General features: G+C 44.5%; 2 protein-coding genes across 17 annotated transcripts in view; both read left to right on the top strand.

The window, feature by feature from the left end:
• Positions 1–11,773, top strand: part of si:ch211-285f17.1 (sickle tail protein homolog) — a 94,611-nt gene extending 82,838 nt beyond the window's left edge. For 9 of the 16 annotated variants that reach the window (XM_061666993.1, XM_061666991.1, XM_061666988.1 and 6 more), the window contains 9 exons: positions 1,061–1,532; positions 2,276–2,453; positions 2,821–3,098; positions 3,804–3,950; positions 4,157–4,258; positions 5,455–5,535; positions 5,618–7,258; positions 7,761–7,892; positions 9,320–11,773. In XM_061666993.1, the coding sequence (XP_061522977.1) occupies positions 1,061–1,532; positions 2,276–2,453; positions 2,821–3,098; positions 3,804–3,950; positions 4,157–4,258; positions 5,455–5,535; positions 5,618–7,258; positions 7,761–7,892; positions 9,320–9,814 (3,526 nt within the window). In that variant the 3' untranslated portion in view covers positions 9,815–11,773. Of the gene's footprint in view, positions 1–1,060; positions 1,533–2,275; positions 2,454–2,820; positions 3,099–3,803; positions 3,951–4,156; positions 4,259–5,454; positions 5,536–5,617; positions 7,648–7,760; positions 7,893–9,319 lie in introns of those variants that run through there. The other 7 variants (XM_061666996.1, XM_061666989.1, XM_061667002.1 and 4 more) reach the window with 7 other exon arrangements.
• Positions 11,774–14,188: 2,415 nt separating this feature from the next.
• Positions 14,189–19,147, top strand: part of LOC133396370 (nephrocystin-3-like) — a 35,335-nt gene continuing 30,376 nt past the window's right edge. Inside the window, exons 1-14 of the mRNA XM_061666158.1 lie at positions 14,189–14,846; positions 15,348–15,473; positions 15,538–15,688; positions 15,948–16,100; positions 16,413–16,546; positions 16,894–17,054; positions 17,131–17,287; positions 17,639–17,713; positions 17,797–17,967; positions 18,037–18,140; positions 18,308–18,422; positions 18,498–18,641; positions 18,711–18,808; positions 18,986–19,088. Of these exons, the coding sequence (XP_061522142.1) occupies positions 14,523–14,846; positions 15,348–15,473; positions 15,538–15,688; positions 15,948–16,100; positions 16,413–16,546; positions 16,894–17,054; positions 17,131–17,287; positions 17,639–17,713; positions 17,797–17,967; positions 18,037–18,140; positions 18,308–18,422; positions 18,498–18,641; positions 18,711–18,808; positions 18,986–19,088 (2,016 nt within the window). The 5' untranslated portion in view covers positions 14,189–14,522. The remainder of the gene's footprint in view (positions 14,847–15,347; positions 15,474–15,537; positions 15,689–15,947; positions 16,101–16,412; positions 16,547–16,893; positions 17,055–17,130; positions 17,288–17,638; positions 17,714–17,796; positions 17,968–18,036; positions 18,141–18,307; positions 18,423–18,497; positions 18,642–18,710; positions 18,809–18,985; positions 19,089–19,147) is intronic.

The following is a 19,147-nucleotide window of genomic DNA, read 5'->3' as shown; positions in this document are numbered from 1 at the left end:
GAATTCATTGAGTGAACACGGGAGCACCACATTTCCAACTTTATAAGAGTTAGAACGATAGGTGAGCTGTCCGCTGCATGCGCCTCATGCACGGATCGGCACTCTAATTTATCTACTCGATGGATTTGTACTCATCTCGGTCAAGGGTGAGCTGGAGCCTATCCCAGCTGACTTTGGGCGACAGGCGGGGTAGATCACAGGGCACAGGGATAATTCAGCGCAGGGTTGGGAAAACTTTTGTGTTCCACATTTGTTTTTTTAACGTAGACAAATGGGCCAGTTTTGAAAAAAATAAACGTATGGGTAAAAATAAAATATTTTTACCCATACATATCACGGTTAAAATATTCAACCGTGATAGTAAATCAACAACAAAATATGTAGACTGATAATATAACAATGCTCACAGGCATAGAGCATATTCTTTGTCCTCTGCCAAGAACGAATAATATTACTGTGGCTTACTGAAGAGCTAAGGATCTCTCTCCAAGTCTATTTGTAGGTCTGTATTATACTGCCGCCAGGCGCACACACCAGGAGCAGCACAATGTCCATTGAGTTAAAGCAAATAATGTGGGGAAAACTATTTGATTCTTCACATTCAGCATGTAGACAGACAAAATAACAACACTCAAAGGCATATTTTCTTTATTCTCTGCAAAAAAAAAAAAAAAAGACACTTACTGCAACTTCCTGAGGAGCTGAGACAGTCTCTGTGTACAGTGTATCTGTATGTCTGGGTTATACTGCCCCCATGGTGCCATGGCCTGCACACCAGAAGGAGCAGTACAATGTACATTGAATTAAAACAAAAAATGAAGCACAAGCTGTTTAATTCTTTACATTTTATTCAATTATGTCATTACTGTATGTTTTTATGAAGTACAAAATAGAGTGCTATTCTTTGTATCGTTTTTCTTTTTTGGGGGGGGGGGAATGCTGTAATTATTGAATTATTTGTCGTATTTCAAGGTACCACTATATGTCCCCTATAAATGATTTTAACAATCCGAAAGGGAGGTATAATATAGGTCTTCATCAGTTACTCTCATCATTCCAGATCTGCAAGTGAGAGCTCTCAGAGAGTGGCCGATCCTTCTCCTAACATCCCACTGGACAACATCCCATCTCCAGCAGAGACCCTGCCAGCACGAGTCCCCACAGCGGCCCCACCAGAGTCCCAGAGCTCCACTGTTAAATCCGAGGTGAAGCCGCCCTCTCCGGTGGTGATCCATCACGTCCAGAGCTCTCCGGTTCCCGTGCTGCAGTCCCAGCAGTCCGCCAACTTGTCTGCCAGTCAACCCAGCCCGCCTCTCACACCCAGCCCCACTCACTTCAACGCGCCCAGTCTGTCAAGTCAAGGCCGAGAGTCCCCTAAGGCGACGCCCGCGGACCCGCCGAGTCCGGCTCGCCATAAGAAGGCACGTGGCAGCCCCGTCACCCACGGCAACGGGACCACCAGCCAGGATCTGGTCATTGAGGAGCTGCAGCATAGTAAGGACAAATGCAAGAACAGAGCAATGTCCATAGAGGTACGTATAGTTTTTTATTTTTATCTTATTTTGTTTTGTTTTAATAGCTATCGAATGGACAGGAAAGCTTTTTTTTTAAATTACATTCTAAAGCAGTGAAATGTCCATAGAAATAAAGTCAAGTCATTTTAGTTAGGTTTTGTTTAGTCAATTTTTATTTTTGTCTTGTTCTATAATAAATAAATCATATAAATAAAATGGCAAAGACCGTTACAATGCAGTGTCCATAGAAATCTAGTATAGTCATTGTAGTTTTTAGTTTAATTTAGTTTTTGTCTTTATTTTATTTTTCTTACAAATATGATGAAATAAATAATATAAATACATTGGCAATGAGACAACTTTTGTTTAATTACATAACAATACACATAGATCTTTTGTAGTCATTTTATTGTATTTTTTGTTTTTGTTTTATTTAATTAATTTTTTCTTATCAATATAATTTAATTAATATCTAATAATCACATTAATTACCAAGACAACTGTGCTTTTTTTTAAAAAAAAAAAGTAACTTTATTTTGTTCTCTGTATTACATTTAAATAGGGAGTATCTAAAAAAAAAATTACAAATTCAATTGTTTTCATTGCTCTCTTTGTTATCAGAATTAGCTTTTATTGTAACGCATGAATTCCAATGACGACAAAATTCCAAACCTTATTATCAGTAATGTTTGGCCTTGGCTGAGGTGATTGGAAGGCTACTTTCAACTTTTTTTATTACTTTTTTTCTTTTATGGCCATAGGCTGCAGAGAAGGAGTGGGAGGAGAGGCGGCAGAACATGGGTCAGTATGATGAAAAAGAGTTTGAGAAAATCCTCCAGGAGGCTGAGGCCAACATGACAAAGGGCCTCCCCAGTCCTGATGTGGAAAGTAACCCAATGCTGCCCCCTGTTGCCAGAATCCCTTTGGAGTCCCCAACAGGTCTTTACAAATAATAATATATAGTGTTCACCTGTTAGACAGTAATGCCCTTGCATGTGGGAAAGGAGATCCACAGTTGCAGATGCACTTTTCAGCTGTTTATTGAAGTCAATGTTGAGCTTGGAAAGAGTCATATTTTAACAAGTGAATATCAAATATACTATTTTATCCTCGCTTTTGTTGTAAAGCAAAAGTAGGATTTAATTCCTCTATTAATACATATAAAAAGCTTTTATCTAGATGACAGATTTTCACCAATAGCGGCTGGGTCTCGAACATATGCCCCGCAATAAGGGGGGCTTCAGTGTACATGAGACGTCAAAACGGGATGCGCTCAATTAATACCTTTTTGCCACGGCCGTCCTAGAGCCTCAGCCTGAGACTCAGTCAGACAAACCGACCAAGAGGGTTCCTGAGAAGCTCCTGAAGCCGGTGATGGAAAAACCTGCCAAACCAGTGTCGGAAAGAACCTCCAAGGCCACCGCAAAACCCGCATCCCCAGACACTTTTAACAAGCTGGGATCCGAAAAGGCCACCAAGTCCCCGCCACCACCACCTCCGAGGAAGACCTTCTCCAACTCCGGCTCGGGCATGACAACCACACGGTCAGGAGAGGTGGTCTACACCAACAGGAAGGACTCTCAGGTCAGTTTTGTAAAGATACGCCTTGTTATCATTGAGGAGGGGGAAAAAAGAAAAAAAAAGGAGTTGGGACAAAATCTTGACGTCAGGAGGTGAGGCAGGGCGAGAGACTAGTTGCATACTACAAGAAAATAGTTTCCCTCTTTTATTTATTTACTTAATGCTCGTACTGGCAAGAAGGAAAAAAAAATACTGTACATGTTGAATGTTTGTTTAAGCAAGTGCTGACAAATAATGCTAAATTAGTTCCTGATAAATGATATAAACATTTTTTTTCAGATTAGACGTTTTGAACGCTGTTGATAGTTTTTACGCTGACACAGCACAACAGGAATTACTCCTCTAGCTGAAAATATCAAGCAATTATCTTAAATGGATCTGTTTTCTGTCTTCTTTAATGTTCCCCAGTTCACGTTTCTCCATGTCGCAGCTGTCATTTTTTTTCCATCAATCAAGATCTCAACACCGTTTGACTTTTCTCCATCTATAGAATCTATAGATCTATTATATATATTTTTTTTTACGTCGAGTGGCCATCCGTGGAGGTTTAAAAACAGTAACGATTCTATTTTGACGAAGTAAGAAGAAAAAGATCAGATATCTGTTATCAAATACCAGGCGTAAAAGTCGCCAGAAAAATAAATACTCAAGAACAGATACCTGTATAGTCTACTTAGAAAGGAAGGATTTTATTACATTTTTTTACAGGTGGGTGACGATGAGGGACCACTTCCCGCCGCACAAATCAAGCCCAACAAAAGCACCCCGCCGGAACCCAAGAAGCCCGCCACCCCTCCTCCTGTCGTGGCCAGGGACGAGGAGGATGAAGGCGACAGGATCATGGCAGAACTCCAGGTGTGGTGCACACACACACACACACACACACACAAACACTTCTCTCCTCTCTTGGGTGATTTGACTTGGGTGGCTGATTTCCGCACTGGTGGTATTGGGTTGCCTTCCTCCCCCACCTCACAAGTGGCAAGGCAATGGGCGCTGGCAGCTGATCGTAAATCCGAATTTTCCTCAAATTGCTTGTTCCTACAACCTTTCCGCACCAGGTTTTCCAGAAGTGCACAGTTCAGGAATTGGGGCCACCAAAAACTGTGGAGCCCACTACTCACATCGAAGCGCAAATAAGGGAGCTAAGACCGGACAAGAAGGTAAACCCCTGTGTGTCGTCGCCAGCTCGCTGCCTGCGCCTCCTAACACTCGCTTGGGCCTGAGCAACACTTTTAACCTCCAAGCCTCCTCTCACTGCTTCCTCCTGCTCCTCATCCTTCCTTCCTTTGGATTCTGATGCTTGAAAACATTCTCAGGATTAAGTCTGCATGAAAGGAAACCTCTGGAAGCCAACATGGACAATCTTTTCCAACCTTGCTTTCCCAATTGAATAAAAAACATTGCATTATTCTACAACAGCTATTTGTGTCTTTTTATTTGATCACCTTTCCCAATTGGGACAAAATGTGTGTCGGAGACACAAACCTATTACTGCAGACTTGGTTCGCAATAGGACCGTGTGGCTCGGTCTGCATGCTTCTCTCACGTCACTTCACTTTTTCCGTCTCTGCTTAACTTTCCCCGGGCTTCACGACTTCAACTTCTTCGCATAAATTTTGTTTCTTTTTGAACAGCCACTGTGATCAAGTGTTTCCAGCACAAAGCCGTATCAAGTCAATGTCTTTATGTCTCCAAAGTGTTCTGTAAATTGACTGTCTGTTGTACTAGAGCGGCTCCAACTACCGGAGACAAATTCCTTGTGTGTTTTGGACATACTTGGCAAATAAAGATGATTCTGATTCTGATGCAATTAACGCACAGTGTACTGAAAATGGAACTGCTAAAAAGTAGGCCGAGATAAGTCAAAGGACAGGAAATAGCGTGCAGCACGGTGACCAAGTGGTTAGCACATCTGCCTCACATTTCGTGTTTGGAGTTGGTGTGTAGTCTCTGTGCTTGCATGGGTTTTCTCCGGTAATCCGGTTGCCTCCCACATTCTAAAAACATAGAAGTTAGGTTCACTGAAGACTCTAAATTGTCCATAGGTGTGAATGTGAGTGCGAATGGTTGTTTGTCTGTATGTGCCCTGCGACTGGCTGGCAATCAGTTTTGGGTGTACCTCGCCTTTCAACCAATGTCAGCTGCGATAGGCTTCAGCTCATCTGCGACCCTAATGAGAAGAAGTGCTACAGAAAATGGATGGATGGATGGTTTATCCATGGAAAACAAATATCTGAGATCATCTGAGGATAGAGACAGAAAGCCATTCTAGTAGAAATAGAAGGAAATTAGTTTAGTCGATCCACAGAATTAACATACCAGTTACACAGTGATATAATTTCCTAAACTGTCATAGCAGAGCTCAGAGCCCAATCGGGATGAAAAAGATCCAGACACAGACGAAAACGGAAACACTACTGTCCGGCAAAGCCAAGGGGTACGTACTGTGTCACTTTTGGCTGTACCATCTCGAATTATTGTTCTGTGCTTTAGTTAAACAGCAAATGCAAACTTTGCAGGTCATATACTACGTGACCGGAAAGATTCCGAAAGAGCATCTGCACCATTCCGGAACAGAGGAATCCCATGAACACCGGGAGCCCGCCCAGTCTCCATCACAGGTGTCAAATGTCACTGTTAATGACAATTCTGCAGGCCAGCCACAGCAGCAGGAGCAGCAACCGCCCAAGTTACCGCCACCCAAGTCACCACCGCCGAGATCACCACCACCAAAGTCACCAGCACTCAAGTCACCGCCGCCTATTTCGCCCAAACCTGTGGGACTGACTGCATTCAAACTGCCCAGGAAGCCCCTAAAACGCTCAGAGTCCTTAAAAACCAGTGCAGAAATGGAGAAGGGGAAGAACCTGAACAGAATTAAGACAGAGAAGAAGAGTCAGCTCGTTCTGGAGTCTGTTTCTTCCACTAAGAATGCAAAACCCGAGGCTGTGGCCGTGGCGGTATCCAGAGAGACGTCTAAAAGTTCTGCTCCCCCGCCGCCACCACCAAGGAGGTTATCAAGTGAGGAGCACAATCCATCGAAATCTAACTTTGAGGAGGGTAATGAAGAGGCTAGTCTTAGTCCTGACTTACCAGGAGAAGAGCCGCCGCCCCCACCGGACAACATTGCCTTTATGATCACTAACACTAAGGTTCAGGCCCTTTCTTGTGGGGAGTACAAGGAACTGGTCAATGCCAAGAAAGGAAGCGTCCAGACCGTGACTGTCGGTGGTGGGAACAATACAGCAGATCCCGACATGCCTCTGGATAATTGCTTCAACAAGAAGCCCGTCATCATTATTTTCGATGAACCCATAGACATCCGTGCCGCCTACAAGCGCCTTTCCACCATCTTCGAGTGCGAGGAGGAGCTAGACCGGATGCTAGCGGCGGAGCGCATCGACGAGGAGAGCGAGGAGTCAGACACGGACAGGAGCGGAGGGCTACAGGTGAATGCCGGAGAGCCCGAGGTATTTGACAGTGAAAAGGTCACTTCATCTAAAGCCGCCGGAGACCACACCAGCTTGTCATCCTCGTCTTCATCATTAATCTCGGAATCGGCAGACACCGGAGATGCCAAGCAGGATAGCAAGAAGAAGTTTAAGTTCAAATTCCCCAAGAAACAGCTGGCGGCACTTACCCAAGCCATTCGCACAGGCGCCAAGTCGGGAAAGAAGACTCTCCAGGTAGTTGTGTATGAGGATGAGGAAGAATCGGACGGAACTGTCAAGCAGCACAAAGAATCCAAGAGATTTGTGATCTCACGCTCAAAATCCTCAGCAGATCCCCTTAAGGCACCGAGCCCGACTCCACTAAAGAGGCAGAACTCGGACTCCGTCTGCAGGACCAACGAGATCCGTAAGAACACGTACAAGACGCTGGACAGCCTAGAACAGACCATCAAGCAGCTGGAGACCACCATCAACGAGATAGGACCCGTCTCCCCCGAGGAGCCGGGAGAGAATGGGAAAGTGTCCGAAGAGGTTGGACTGAGGAGGTCCGCCTCGCTCCCGACCTCCAAGGGGTCGGCCCTTAAGCTAGCCAGCAAAGCTTCATTCCAGAAGAAGACTAAACCTCTGCTCCTTCCGCGGCCTGTAGTCATCCCCACCAGCACAACCTCCAGCACCACCACCATCACTGCCCCCAGCACCATCCAACAGGTCTCTCTCTAGCTCTCGTCACTCCACAAGGCTTCGGGTCTTTCTCTTTCCAACCTACCCTCACTCCAACCTTACCCACTGAAATGACAAAACCATTAATCCACTCCGCAGGTACTTGGAAATGTCGGAAAAGTCCACCTGGGCTTTCTCCTTCTTTAAAGGAAACAGAAAAACAAAATCATGTTGACATGATTTGAGGTGACATTTTGTTGGGTTCCTGCCTCCCACCTAACTCCTTTATTGCTGAAAGGTTTTCAGCAATCAATAATCAAAGACACTTCCATGATAATTAATCTCCACGTTGTCCTGGTTGCATGTCCTGTGCTGATGTTTAATGTATGAGGTTCTACATGGGTGCATGATCTTTCACTGGTGTTTTAATGATCAAGGTTTGTTTCCACTGTTGGTGCCTTGATTTCTCACTCTTCCTATGTCTTGTGTTGTTCTTTCCCCTTCTTTTGTTTTATTTGTTGTTTTTTGTTTCGTTTGGGTCCCCCTGCAGAATACCAGTGTCGCTTCCCCCACTAGTCGGATGCCCGTCCCTTTGTCCGCGAAGTCCAGGCAGTCGCCGGCTACTACTGACAAAGCAGGAAAACAGCAAAAACTGCAGGACGCTCAAAGGCAGTTCCGACAGGTAGTTTTACTGTAGGGCCTTACCCACACAGACTAGAGGACAATGGTTATCAGGGAGAGGCATGTACATTAAGACGGGGGAAAGTACCGAATTTTTCGATGGTGAACCTATTGATGTTTCCGCTTTGACGGGAAGGCATGATTGACTCTTGACTGTTACCCCATAACATCACTTGTACTGTATGCTTCTGCATGTCCACACTGCTCATGGTTTTCACTGTGTTGGTGACTAAATGTATAAAAACTGGAACGAATGGCAGACAAAGAAAAGCGGAACCCATCTGCAAAGTTGTCATCGCATCTCCAGTTCCCACCACAGCTGAGTTCCTAAACAGTGTTGCCGAACCCCTCCATCAACTCCCCTTTCGCCCCCTCCCCCTCCTCCCCCAGGATGCTTGTATTTCACACCTCTCCACCCTTCTCACCGTACCGTGCACCTCTGAGCAAATAAAGAACGACTGCTTTGATCTCTTCTTAACCTCACTGAGACCTGTTTCCTCTCCTGTAAAAACCTCAAACTCAACTCACCAAGTCCTGATCTTCTGACCACCAGTCCTGGCAGATAAGTGCCGGCCCCCCTCTTTCCCCCCGCCTGACTGCTCTCACCTCTCTCAAATGCACACACACACTCCTTAACTCCATAATCTTCTCCAAAACCTTCCGTGCATCTTCTGAAACGTCTCCTGCAGCCTCTTCGGAGGGCCTAACACTCCAACTAACAAAGGAAGCTGAAGAGATGTCCCCTCCAGTCTAACCTATGCTGCATCCTGTTTCCCGGTAACACCTCACTTTGTTCAGTAAGGGTGGGACAAAGTATGCATGTATAGATCCAGTGACATTCTCTGGTATTGACTGGCTACTGAAGGAGTTGAATCAAAGGCAACTGGACTACTTCATTGCAGTTGAAAATGCTTTCTCCATTAATCCCAAAGTCTCGTGGAGGGTTCACTCTCTGTTTAACACTCAGGCGGACTGGCAATTGTCGCACCAGTCCAGAAACTTCCAGTGAGTGTCTGGCCATTTTTTCATTTTTTAAAATGTTTTATTTATTTATTATTATTTTTTTAGGACTGTGTGCCACGTACCCGGGCCCCAAATGCTTCCAAGAATAGAGGATTCATTCAAGGCCATGCACCATATAAACTTCAATTGATTCCTTAGAGTAGTCCAGTTGCCTTGGTTTCAAGCATCATGAAAAGAAGTTGAAGACCTTGTATTATGGTGATATCACGAGTGATTCCCACCCCTGCTGTCTCTTTCTTCATGTAATCCCAGTAGACATATTGTGTTCATTGTGTTGTGTCTCTGTACCATTAGTCTTCACTGTTATAGTTCCGTTTGTATGTGTATTGTTTGACTTTTTTTTTCTTTTTTTTTTTTTTTTTTAAATTTGACAATCAGTATGTGTTTTGACATCTCTGTTCACAGGCTAACGGAAGTACTAAAAGAGTGGGAGGGGATCATAAAACTACTTCCCCCACTGTACCCATCTCTAAAATCCCCGCTTTTTATCCTAGCACTACTAAATGCAGCTCAGACTCCGCTAATCCCACTAACCCGTCCCCCTCTTCGTCCTCCTCCTCGAAGTCCTCCCTCCTGCCCCCCCACAACGCTCGCTCGGCTTCCCTGCCCTCCTCGCACATCCCCTCCCTGTCCAACGGCTCCCTCAAGCCCCCCTCGCAGCACACAGCTAAAGCTCTCTCCTTCTCCTCGCAGACCCCCAACGGTCGAGTGCACTCTTCCTCCTCCTTCTCCTCCTCTTCATCCTCCTCCACCTCCACCTCCCCCTCCCCTCTGTCGCCTTTGGGCCCGGGTGGGAAGAGCATCCGCACCATACACACCCCCAGCTTCACCAGCTACAGGGCCCACAACGGCAGCAGCGGCAAATCCTGCATCCCGACAGCCTCGCCGGCTAAAGACTAGCCCCGCTTGAGCCCCGCCGTAATTTTGGGGGGACGCTGACACTTGCTCATCACCGCATTTTCAGTCATCACACTCATTAATTGTATTCCGATGTGGGCTCTTCTATCAAGCCTCTTTTATATATAAACCTTGCAAAATGGCTGCATCAGAGCTGTGACTGAAGACCCTTTTACCAGGATTTGGCCTCAACTGTGTGTGCTTTCACTCAGTGAAAGTAAAATCAGTAAAATCTCACACAATTGCTGCATCAAGGTCATAACAGAAGTCCACCTTTTACACAGAACCCAGCGAAACTGTTTGCGCTTTCATTCAGGGACACAATCAGATAACCACCTGTTGTGAAGTTTAAAATATATATCAGAAAGTGCACGGAGAAGTGAGTAAGAATGGGAATTAAGAACAATTCAGTGATTCCGATTCCGTTATCGATACTGCTTTTTGATCCTTATCGATTCTCTTATCGGTTCTCATCAGGTAAGGAAATGAAATAATGCAAATTGTATGATATATCATTATATGATTTGATAATACAAAAATATTAAGTATTCCTCTTTGATTAAATTGAAGAGCTGCGAGTGTTGCAAGTAGCAACATCGTAGCGATATTGTCTTTTCGTGTGAAGACTTGAGAGTGCGTCAGCCCTGATGATGTCATTACTTATTTGCGACGTAAGGGGAATCGATGAACAAAATGATTGTTACGGCTCTGATACTATACAGTGCTGCCTTGAGATACGAGTGACCCAGCTAACGAGTTTAAGATACGAGCTGTTGTTCGGCCAATTGTTTTTTTTTCTCTCTCCTATGATTTGCAAACAAAAAGTCAAAATACTCAAATCGCTTCACAACAGACAGCAGTTTAGCAGATAGTGATTAATTCTTCAAAAAGAGGATTCCAGCTGTTTAATGCCACACGCTGTTGAGGTTTACTGTTAAACTAAACATTAAAAAAAAGAGAACTAGACATTTTTTTTTAAATAACCACACAGCTTTGACTTCTGGTAGCTTAATGCTAACCCACAATCCAAAACACCGTAGAGTGGCTAACCATTAGCATTAAGCAATATTATAGTTGTATTTTCCTTATTTAAAAAAAAAAAAAAAAAAAAAAAAAAAAAACACCTAACAATATAAACGATGTTTTTTGGGGCTTGGCTGGAACGGATTAGAGTGGAGCCAAGAATACTCTCTGTTCGGCACCTTGGAGTCACCTATTCTACCCCCCCCCCCCCCCCCCCCCCCACACACACACACAGACACAGTTTTTTCTGCATTGTTCTTTTATTTTTTTGGATGGTGGGAACCAACCCAAAAATGGTTACTGCATGTCCCTTATTCGAGAATTTGGGGGTGTTTTCAGTTATGAGCGTGGTCACGGAACAAATGAATCCCGTATCTCAAGACAGCACTGTGTTGCCAGGTTGACTTTGTCCAATTCTGCCTTGGTTTAACCTCATTTATAAAGAACAGTGTAAAAATTGTATGGGCGGTGTGAAAGGGGCAACTACATTAGAGTCATATGTACTATATTACACAGGCGTTGTACAGGCTTATATTTTTCGTACCAGAGCTTTGGATAAGCGTAGTATATTTAATCTGTCAATGATTATTCACCCTTGTAAATGCCTTGTATACAGAATGTTGATTTTCCCATAAAACTCTCAACTGCCAACATTTGGGGGGAATAGAAAAAGAAGCAATATGCTAACTAATAACTTAGTAAGTGTGCCTGTTTGCCAAAGTTGTCCAAGTTTTGGGGGGAATTGAGGGGAACACGCATTTGTGTAATGTCTGTCATGTAAACTGTTTTAGAAACTTGTACATACAATAAATGCCTCTCAACTAAGACAATAGGTAGTTTTGTTAACACGCCAAAGTTTATTATTTGTATGCATGCCTATCCATCAGATACTTTAGGAGAGTGGTGTAAAAATAAAAGAATAATGTTTGCACAGGTGGACCATGTAAATATTTTCTTTAATCTCCTTTTATTTTTACTGTTGTTTTTTTGTAAAGCTTGAAGTCATATCGCCATGTGGAGTAGCAGCAGACAATAAAGCTTGTAAAGCAGGAGTGGGCAACCTTATAAAAAGCCACAAAAACAGGTTGTTCGATCATCACATCTTATTTTTTTCATCACTTTAATACAGGAAAAAGGTTCCCCACTCCTGCTAGAATGCGAGCTTCCATATTTAGTTTTTTTCCTGATTAAAAGGCTTGAAACAAATGAGTGTGTGTGAGCATTATTACTGTAATATACAAATTGCAAAAGGAATCTTATAGAGGAGTGAATGGGGTCGTCTTCACATCACATGTCCCACCAGAGCCTCCTGCATCAAGGCGTTACGGGTAAGAAAACGATGACTAACTATCGAAAAGGTCCGTTCTAATACCACATGCAGTGGTTATCTGCTAGTGTTTGGGTCTTGATGCGGCCATTAAAAGATAACATGGAACAATTCCATCTAAAATAACTGAGCAATTAATTCATTTAACAACAGTCATGGAAATATTAGACCAGCCTTGTTTCTTCAGTTTCTTGTTTATTTTTATTGCCTGGTACAAGTAAAGGTATGTTTTGTTTGGACAAATATAATCACCCATACATAAGTTTAAGAGCTGCTAGCTAGGCATTTTTAATAGTCGCCTTGATAAAAATCACTGGGAATGCAATTAAGTATGTCAAATGGGAATCGTATTATGGAATCGGCTGCATTTTTGTCGTTTTCATTGTATTCTTCAGGTTCCTTCAAAAAAATGGAAGATCTAATATTTTTCTCCATGACTGTATATCCCTCGTGTTTTTGTGCGCTGCATTATTTTGAGATAGGTTTCGTATTGTTTGGCTGTCTCATGTTGCAAAATATTAGAGTTTCTAATTAGTTTGACTAAATGAAAAAAAAAACTAGCTACACCTGTATTTTTAGTGCATGACAGTATATAATTTCACTGTTATGTAACAGTGGGGCTAATTTACATGACTGCAACTTCACTGACATTGTCTGCCCATGACACGATCAGCTAGGCTAGTTAAACATCCAGAGCCACTTTCAATATGGCAGTGTCTGACACTATTTCAATGTTTAAAATTTTTTAATGATTGTTATTTTGAAAATAATGGGTATTTTTCTGTTGTGTTGTCTGGTAAAAGGTTACACATGCACATTATGGTAAGCTTAATTTATGTGTGTTATATGTTTATATTTTTTTTGTATTCAATGTACTGTAATTGGATAGGTGGGTTGCACTTCAGTCCATGATTGTGAATAAATTGGACTGAGAGTGAACTGCTTGAAGGACTGTCTTTATTCTATTTATTGGATACACTAAGGCAGTGGCTCTTGGGTTGCACAAAATAATTTGCAACAAACAAATCTTTTTTTTAAAAGTGCATACCTATAAAACAAACATACTTAACCAATTACTCCTCCCTCCCTGAGAGCCAATTAAAAGCTCTGATATGATGAACACATATTACAACACTTTTTCCACCATTAATGCGACCTATGGCCTGTACCTTCAAAAATATTTTCATCTTTTAGAGGAGAAGTAAAAATAAACATTTGAAATGCGGTTGCACAAGTGTGCACACCATCACTGGGATGTACAATGTGACACGCTTTGGGCTGTCGTTATTCAGATGGAATTGGTGCCTTAGTGAAGTTGGGGGAAATAGGAACAATTCCAAAAAGCAGCCAGTGTTGGCACAAAACGGCATCTGCTAGAAAGCATCCATCCATCCATTTTCTGAGCCGCTTCTCCTCACTAGGGTGGCGGGCAATTTAGAGTTGTCCATCAACCTACCATGGATGTTTTTGGGATGTGGGAGAAAACCCACGTATGCAAACTCCAAACAGGCGGGGCCGGGGATTGAATCCCGCCCCTCAGAACTGTGAGGCAGACGCTGTAACCAGTCCTCCAGCCGGTGCTAGAAAGCAACAACAACAAAAACTCAGGAAAAGCCTACCAGAATACCTTTTATTGGGTTGATCAGAGGGTCTTTAAATAGTAACAGTTGTGTCCTGACTCGCATTTAAAATGAGTTCGAATGTGATTGGTTAATCCTGAACACAACCACATCCCTGTTAGAAGGTGTGCACACTTGTTGGTTAATCCTGAACACAACCACATCCCTCTTAGAAGGTGTGCATACTTGTGCAACCACAGTATCTCAGGTGTTTATTTTTCAATTGAGTTATACGGGTTGTAGGTCACATCAATGTTGGGAAGTAGTATTAATTGTATATAACAATAATCTGGCATTCGAACCTGTTGCGACTCATTACAAACGTTTGTTTTATTTTATTTTTATTTCTATTTTATTTTTACTTTGTCTGTCCCGCGCGGGTCCCCGTAGGCGCTGCTTGTTACCAAGGCAGCCAGGAAGCAGATGCGAAGCTAATCTGTTTGCTTCTGCCTGTGGCACACAAAAAAAACCTTTTTGAGCGTGACAACGTTTCGGACATTGAGGTTTCGTTGAAACTAACATCCTGTTATCCTTTTAAAAAAAAAAAAATGTCGACTGATGTTACTGTCATTTCGCGAGCAAAACTCGCGATATACTCTGTGCTAATTAGCATGTAGCACAGTGGTGTTTTTCTTTGTTTATGTGTGGGCTATTTTGCGGCAGGGCTTATTTTAATGACATTTTTCCAGCTACAACCCTCACTAAACTCGCCAAAAAAGGCTAACAGGCCTCCTCAGCCACCATGGGCACAGCCTCCTCCCTGGTCAGCCCCGGCGAGGTGATCGAGGACGGCTACGGGGGCGAGGGCGGCGAGGCGTGCGAGATCCCCGTGGAGGTGAAGCCCAAAGCCCGGCTCCTGCGCAGCTCCTTCCGCCGGGGACCTCGGGTGATCGGGGCCAGCTTCAAGTCGACGGGCTCCGTGGACCTCGAGTACGCCGCCGAGTACGAGCGGCTGCGGAAGGAGTACGAGATCTTCCGCGTGAGCAAGAACAACGAGATCACGTCCATGCAGAAGAAGGAGGCCAAGCTGGACGAGGAGAATAAGAGGCTGAGGGCTGAGCTACAGGTAGGAACGATATTGCCACAGCATCATGAATACATGATGTGTTGCTGTGAATTATACCGGTGGCAAAAGTACTCACACTCGGCAATTACGTGGAAGTACAGATGCTTGTGTAGAAAAAAAGACGAGGAAAAGTAGTAGTGATTCATCATCTTTACTTTCGGAAAAGTTCAGGCTCTAAAGCATACTAGCAATACAAGCTTAACCAGGAACACTCATCTTTCCCAATTGTAGTGAATGGAAATGCCATTCATCCGTTCCAGCTTCCCCCCCCCCCCAAAAAAAAAAAAACAGAAAATGTTTGTCATGTGTTTTAAGGTAAATAGCACTCAATGATATTGTACTTTATTTAGAACATAGAGAAATAACGGAATTAAAGGGGAGCTAAACCCAAGATGTCAAAACATTGTCATATTTTAAATGTACATTCATCTTTATCTGATGCTGTTTACTGAAATCTACAATGTATTTATTTAAAAAAATGTTTCCTCCATCTGACCCCAGGCCTTACAGAAGACCTATCAGAAGATCCTGAGAGAGAAGGAGAGCGCCCTGGAGGCCAAGTACCAAGCCATGGAGAGGGCTTCCACCTTTGAGCATGACAGGGATAAAGTGAAAAGACAATTCAAGGTACGGCTTCCTTCATTTAAATATTCTCCGTCACGCTTATCTTCTTCGCTTCGTTCGCCGCCAGATCTTTCGGGAGACAAAGGAGAAGGAAATCCAGGATCTCCTTCGTGCCAAGAGGGACTTGGAATCCAAAATGCAACAACTGCAAGCTCAGGGCATCCAGGTTTACTATCCCAATGATTCCGATTCAGATGACAACCAAACAACTGTGACTGGTAAAGCCTGCACACTTTGAGTACAAAAAACTAAAAAGGTCAAGCTGCCACCATCTTGTGGCATCTGTAGGGAATTACAAAATATTATAAATCTATTTTGGGAGGGCCATAAATGTGCGTTTTCACTGTCAGGTGTATGTTTCCCTTTTCTCCCAAACTTCAAATTTTAAGATTGCGCTGTCATGTTAAGTCTTTGCCCCTTTACTTACCTGTCATGTTATTTTCCCCGCACAATCCGTTTGATGTTGTGTGTCTTCAGCAGCGGGCACCCAGTGCGAGTACTGGACTGGGGGTGTGCTGGGAAGTGAGCCCTCTATGGGCAGCATGATGCAGCTGCAGCAGACATTCCGGGGACCGGAGTTCGCCCATAGCCTCATCGACGTGGAGGGCCCCTTCGCAAATGTGAGCAGAGGTAAGCAAGCGAGTTGAATGTGAGACTTTGAAAAATGGACAGGTGTTAAAATACTAGTCTACTGATGTAGGATAGATAGGCGGTAGAATACTGACATGCTAACAGTTGGTGTGCTAACACAATAGCAAATCTCAGTAGAGAGACCGACCGCTAAGGCAGATTGATAAGAGATTGTTCAATTTGCCTTGTCGTTGCGTAGCAGTTCTAATGAAAATTAATAAAATAACAACTTGAGCGCAAAGGCAGATTGAGGAGAATTTTACACCGTGATCAAATGCTAACATGCTAACAGTCGTTCGGCTAATATGACAGACGACTGGGATGCTGCGGTGGCCAGTCTGCTGCAGGTGTCCCCCCACGTGCCTCAAGCCTTGTGGAGCAACACTGTGCGCTGCTACTTCATCTGCACACCGGAGACCAAAGCTGAGATGGAAATCTTTACCAAGGTGTGTATCCACGTACGCCGTCGCCAACCACGTTTTTTGTTACGGCTTGAAATGAATGCTAATGCAACCCAACCCCAGTGCAAAAGTTCATTTTTAACTTGTTTTTTCCCCCAGAAGAGTTATTGAGTACTCCTCTAAAATATACAGTATTTGTTTGTGGAAAGAACCAAAGTGGGACGAGCGTGTTGCGGGAGACTGTCGCATACTTTATTCAGCCTCCGTGGCCCCCTGATTTGATTGTTTTCTTGCAGGCAAAAGTCCCGATGCTTCCGAAATGATCTGTAAAATTAATATCGTACCCTAATAACTCCAGTCATGATGTGTGTGTCTTCATGCCTTGAATGCAGAAACACTCTCTGGTGCTGAGGAGGCTGTGTGAAGGTCTGGGACACTTCTACCTGAACATCTGCTTCCACGAAGACAACGCCGCCTCCTTCGCGTCGGCGCGCAAACAGGAGATCGAGAGGAGCTCAGTGTGCGTGCTTCTTCTCAAATCCACCATCAACAGGTAACGCGTATCCTCCCGCTGCGGCGAAGCTTGCATTTGAATTCCCGGCTAACGTGACTCTGTTGTGATACCACAGCTCCGTGGTAGAGGATTGCGAGGAGGCCTTTGTGAAGAATCCAGACGGACATCCATTAGTGCTCTACCTCAGGACCGAAGGAGATGGGAGTTTGTCAGGGCCCACCAGGAAGCTTCTGGAAAGGGTTAACGCAGCGGACAAGGCTGCTAAAATAAAGGTACAGTATGCGAAACCAATGCAATTGATGCTTTGTCTTTACCGCTTATCCTGGCAGGGCGGGGATAAAGTACCGGTAAGCATTTTTAGGGTTGGTTGCCCCTCCAAAAAGAGAGAAAAAAAGTAAAGAAAATCGAAAAAAAATCTGCCAATAGTTGAATCTGTGGGTGCCAAATTGCAAATATGCGGGGGTCCACTATATAATCATTTTCCATCAGTTTTTGGTTGAGTGGGGACACTTGAAGGAGTTCTTCAAGGTTAAAGCCTACCTTTGGAGTTTGGTAGTCTGGTCTCTCCTGGTCTTGAAATGTTGTTCAATACTAGCACCAACATGTATCTAACATGTGCCCAGGTTTTGGATCATAGCGGTTCTGCAGAAGACGGGGCCAGCCTCATTTCTGCTCAGCTGGACAAAGTCATCAAACAGGTTCAGTACTTCACATATATGCATTCATACAGTATTCATATCTACTTTTAAGGTCGTCGTCGTCCCCCCGCCCCCCCATCTAGGAGTTACTCGGTTTCGAAGGAGCAGATGCTGACCCAAAGGACTCCGGGATTGACGAGGGTCGCGAGGAAGACTCCGGCGACGTCCTGTGGGACCTTCATGATGAGCAGGAGCAGATGGAGTCGTACCAGCAGGCGTGCAGCAGCACCAGCTCCCAGCTGGGCTTCCAGAAGGTGAGTTTCCTTCTTTCTAAGGTTTTCTTCACCACCTCAGTCTGAACCGCCATGTGGTGGTCTTCTCAGTACGTGGACCGGCTCAACGACATGATCGCCGCCCCTCCTCCGACGCCGCCTCTGCTGGTGTCGGGCGGTCCGGGTTCGGGAAAGTCCCTTCTCCTCGCCAAATGGTAAGAATATTTTCGTTTTTCCTCAATATGACCATTTCGGTGATATAAACTGCTGCTGGTCGCTTATTGGTTGAGCAGTTTCCTGCCGTACTATTTGGAGGAGGAAAGTGTAGCGCCGGTGCTGTGCTGTGGAAACGCAGCATGACCATTTGGGTTGTCCTCTGTAGGATCGAGCTGCAGCAGAAGCAGTCGCCCAACACTTTGTTCCTCTACCATTTCGTCGGGCGCCCTTTTTCCTCCAGCTCTGAGCCCGTCCTCATCATCAAGCGCCTCACGGTTAAAGTAAGAGACAGAATTTTTTTCCCCCCAAATTCAAGCCTCACACCTTATTTTGCTGTCCGATTGACATATGCGTAGCTGCTGCAACATTTCTGGTCCATTTCGGGCTTGTCCATGGAGCCCAGCAAGATCCTGGAGGAGTTTCCGCGCTGGCTCGAGAGGCTCTCGGCGCGCCACCAGGGCAACATCATCATCATCATCGACTCCATTGACCAAATACAGGTAACTTCAGGTTTGACAGCGCAATTTCATTTCAGAATGATGACGTTGGCCTTTTAATTTCCTCCGTAGCAAGCAGAAAGACATATGAAGTGGCTGATTGACCCGCTGCCCGTCAATGTCAGAGTGGTCGTGTCTGTCAACGTGGAGACGTGTCCCCAAGCGTGGAGGTCAGTCCTGCACGTCACACATGATAGCCATCTGTTTAAAGCGAATCCTGCGAAGGCTGTGTTGACACCGCCCCCTTAATTCCGTGTTGTGTCTGTGTAGAACAGCCACATGAAAAAAAGAACAGAAATACTGCGGTTTTTACAGGCTTTGAAGCGTGTGAATGACGCTCTCTCCAGGTTGTGGCCCACTCTTCACTTGGACCCGCTGAGTCCCAGGGAGGTCAGGAGCGTGGTGATCGCAGAGTGCCTAAGCGCGGACCTCCAACTCACCAAGGATCAGGTAGGACAAACTCACTGTGCTAAAGGCGTCCATCTCATTGCTGCGGGAATGACTCGAGT

The sequence above is a fragment of the Phycodurus eques genome, chromosome 21 (assembly GCF_024500275.1).
Source record: "Phycodurus eques isolate BA_2022a chromosome 21, UOR_Pequ_1.1, whole genome shotgun sequence".
NCBI classification, from domain to species: domain Eukaryota; kingdom Metazoa; phylum Chordata; class Actinopteri; order Syngnathiformes; family Syngnathidae; genus Phycodurus; species Phycodurus eques.
This window is presented reverse-complemented; position numbering and strand designations above follow the sequence as displayed.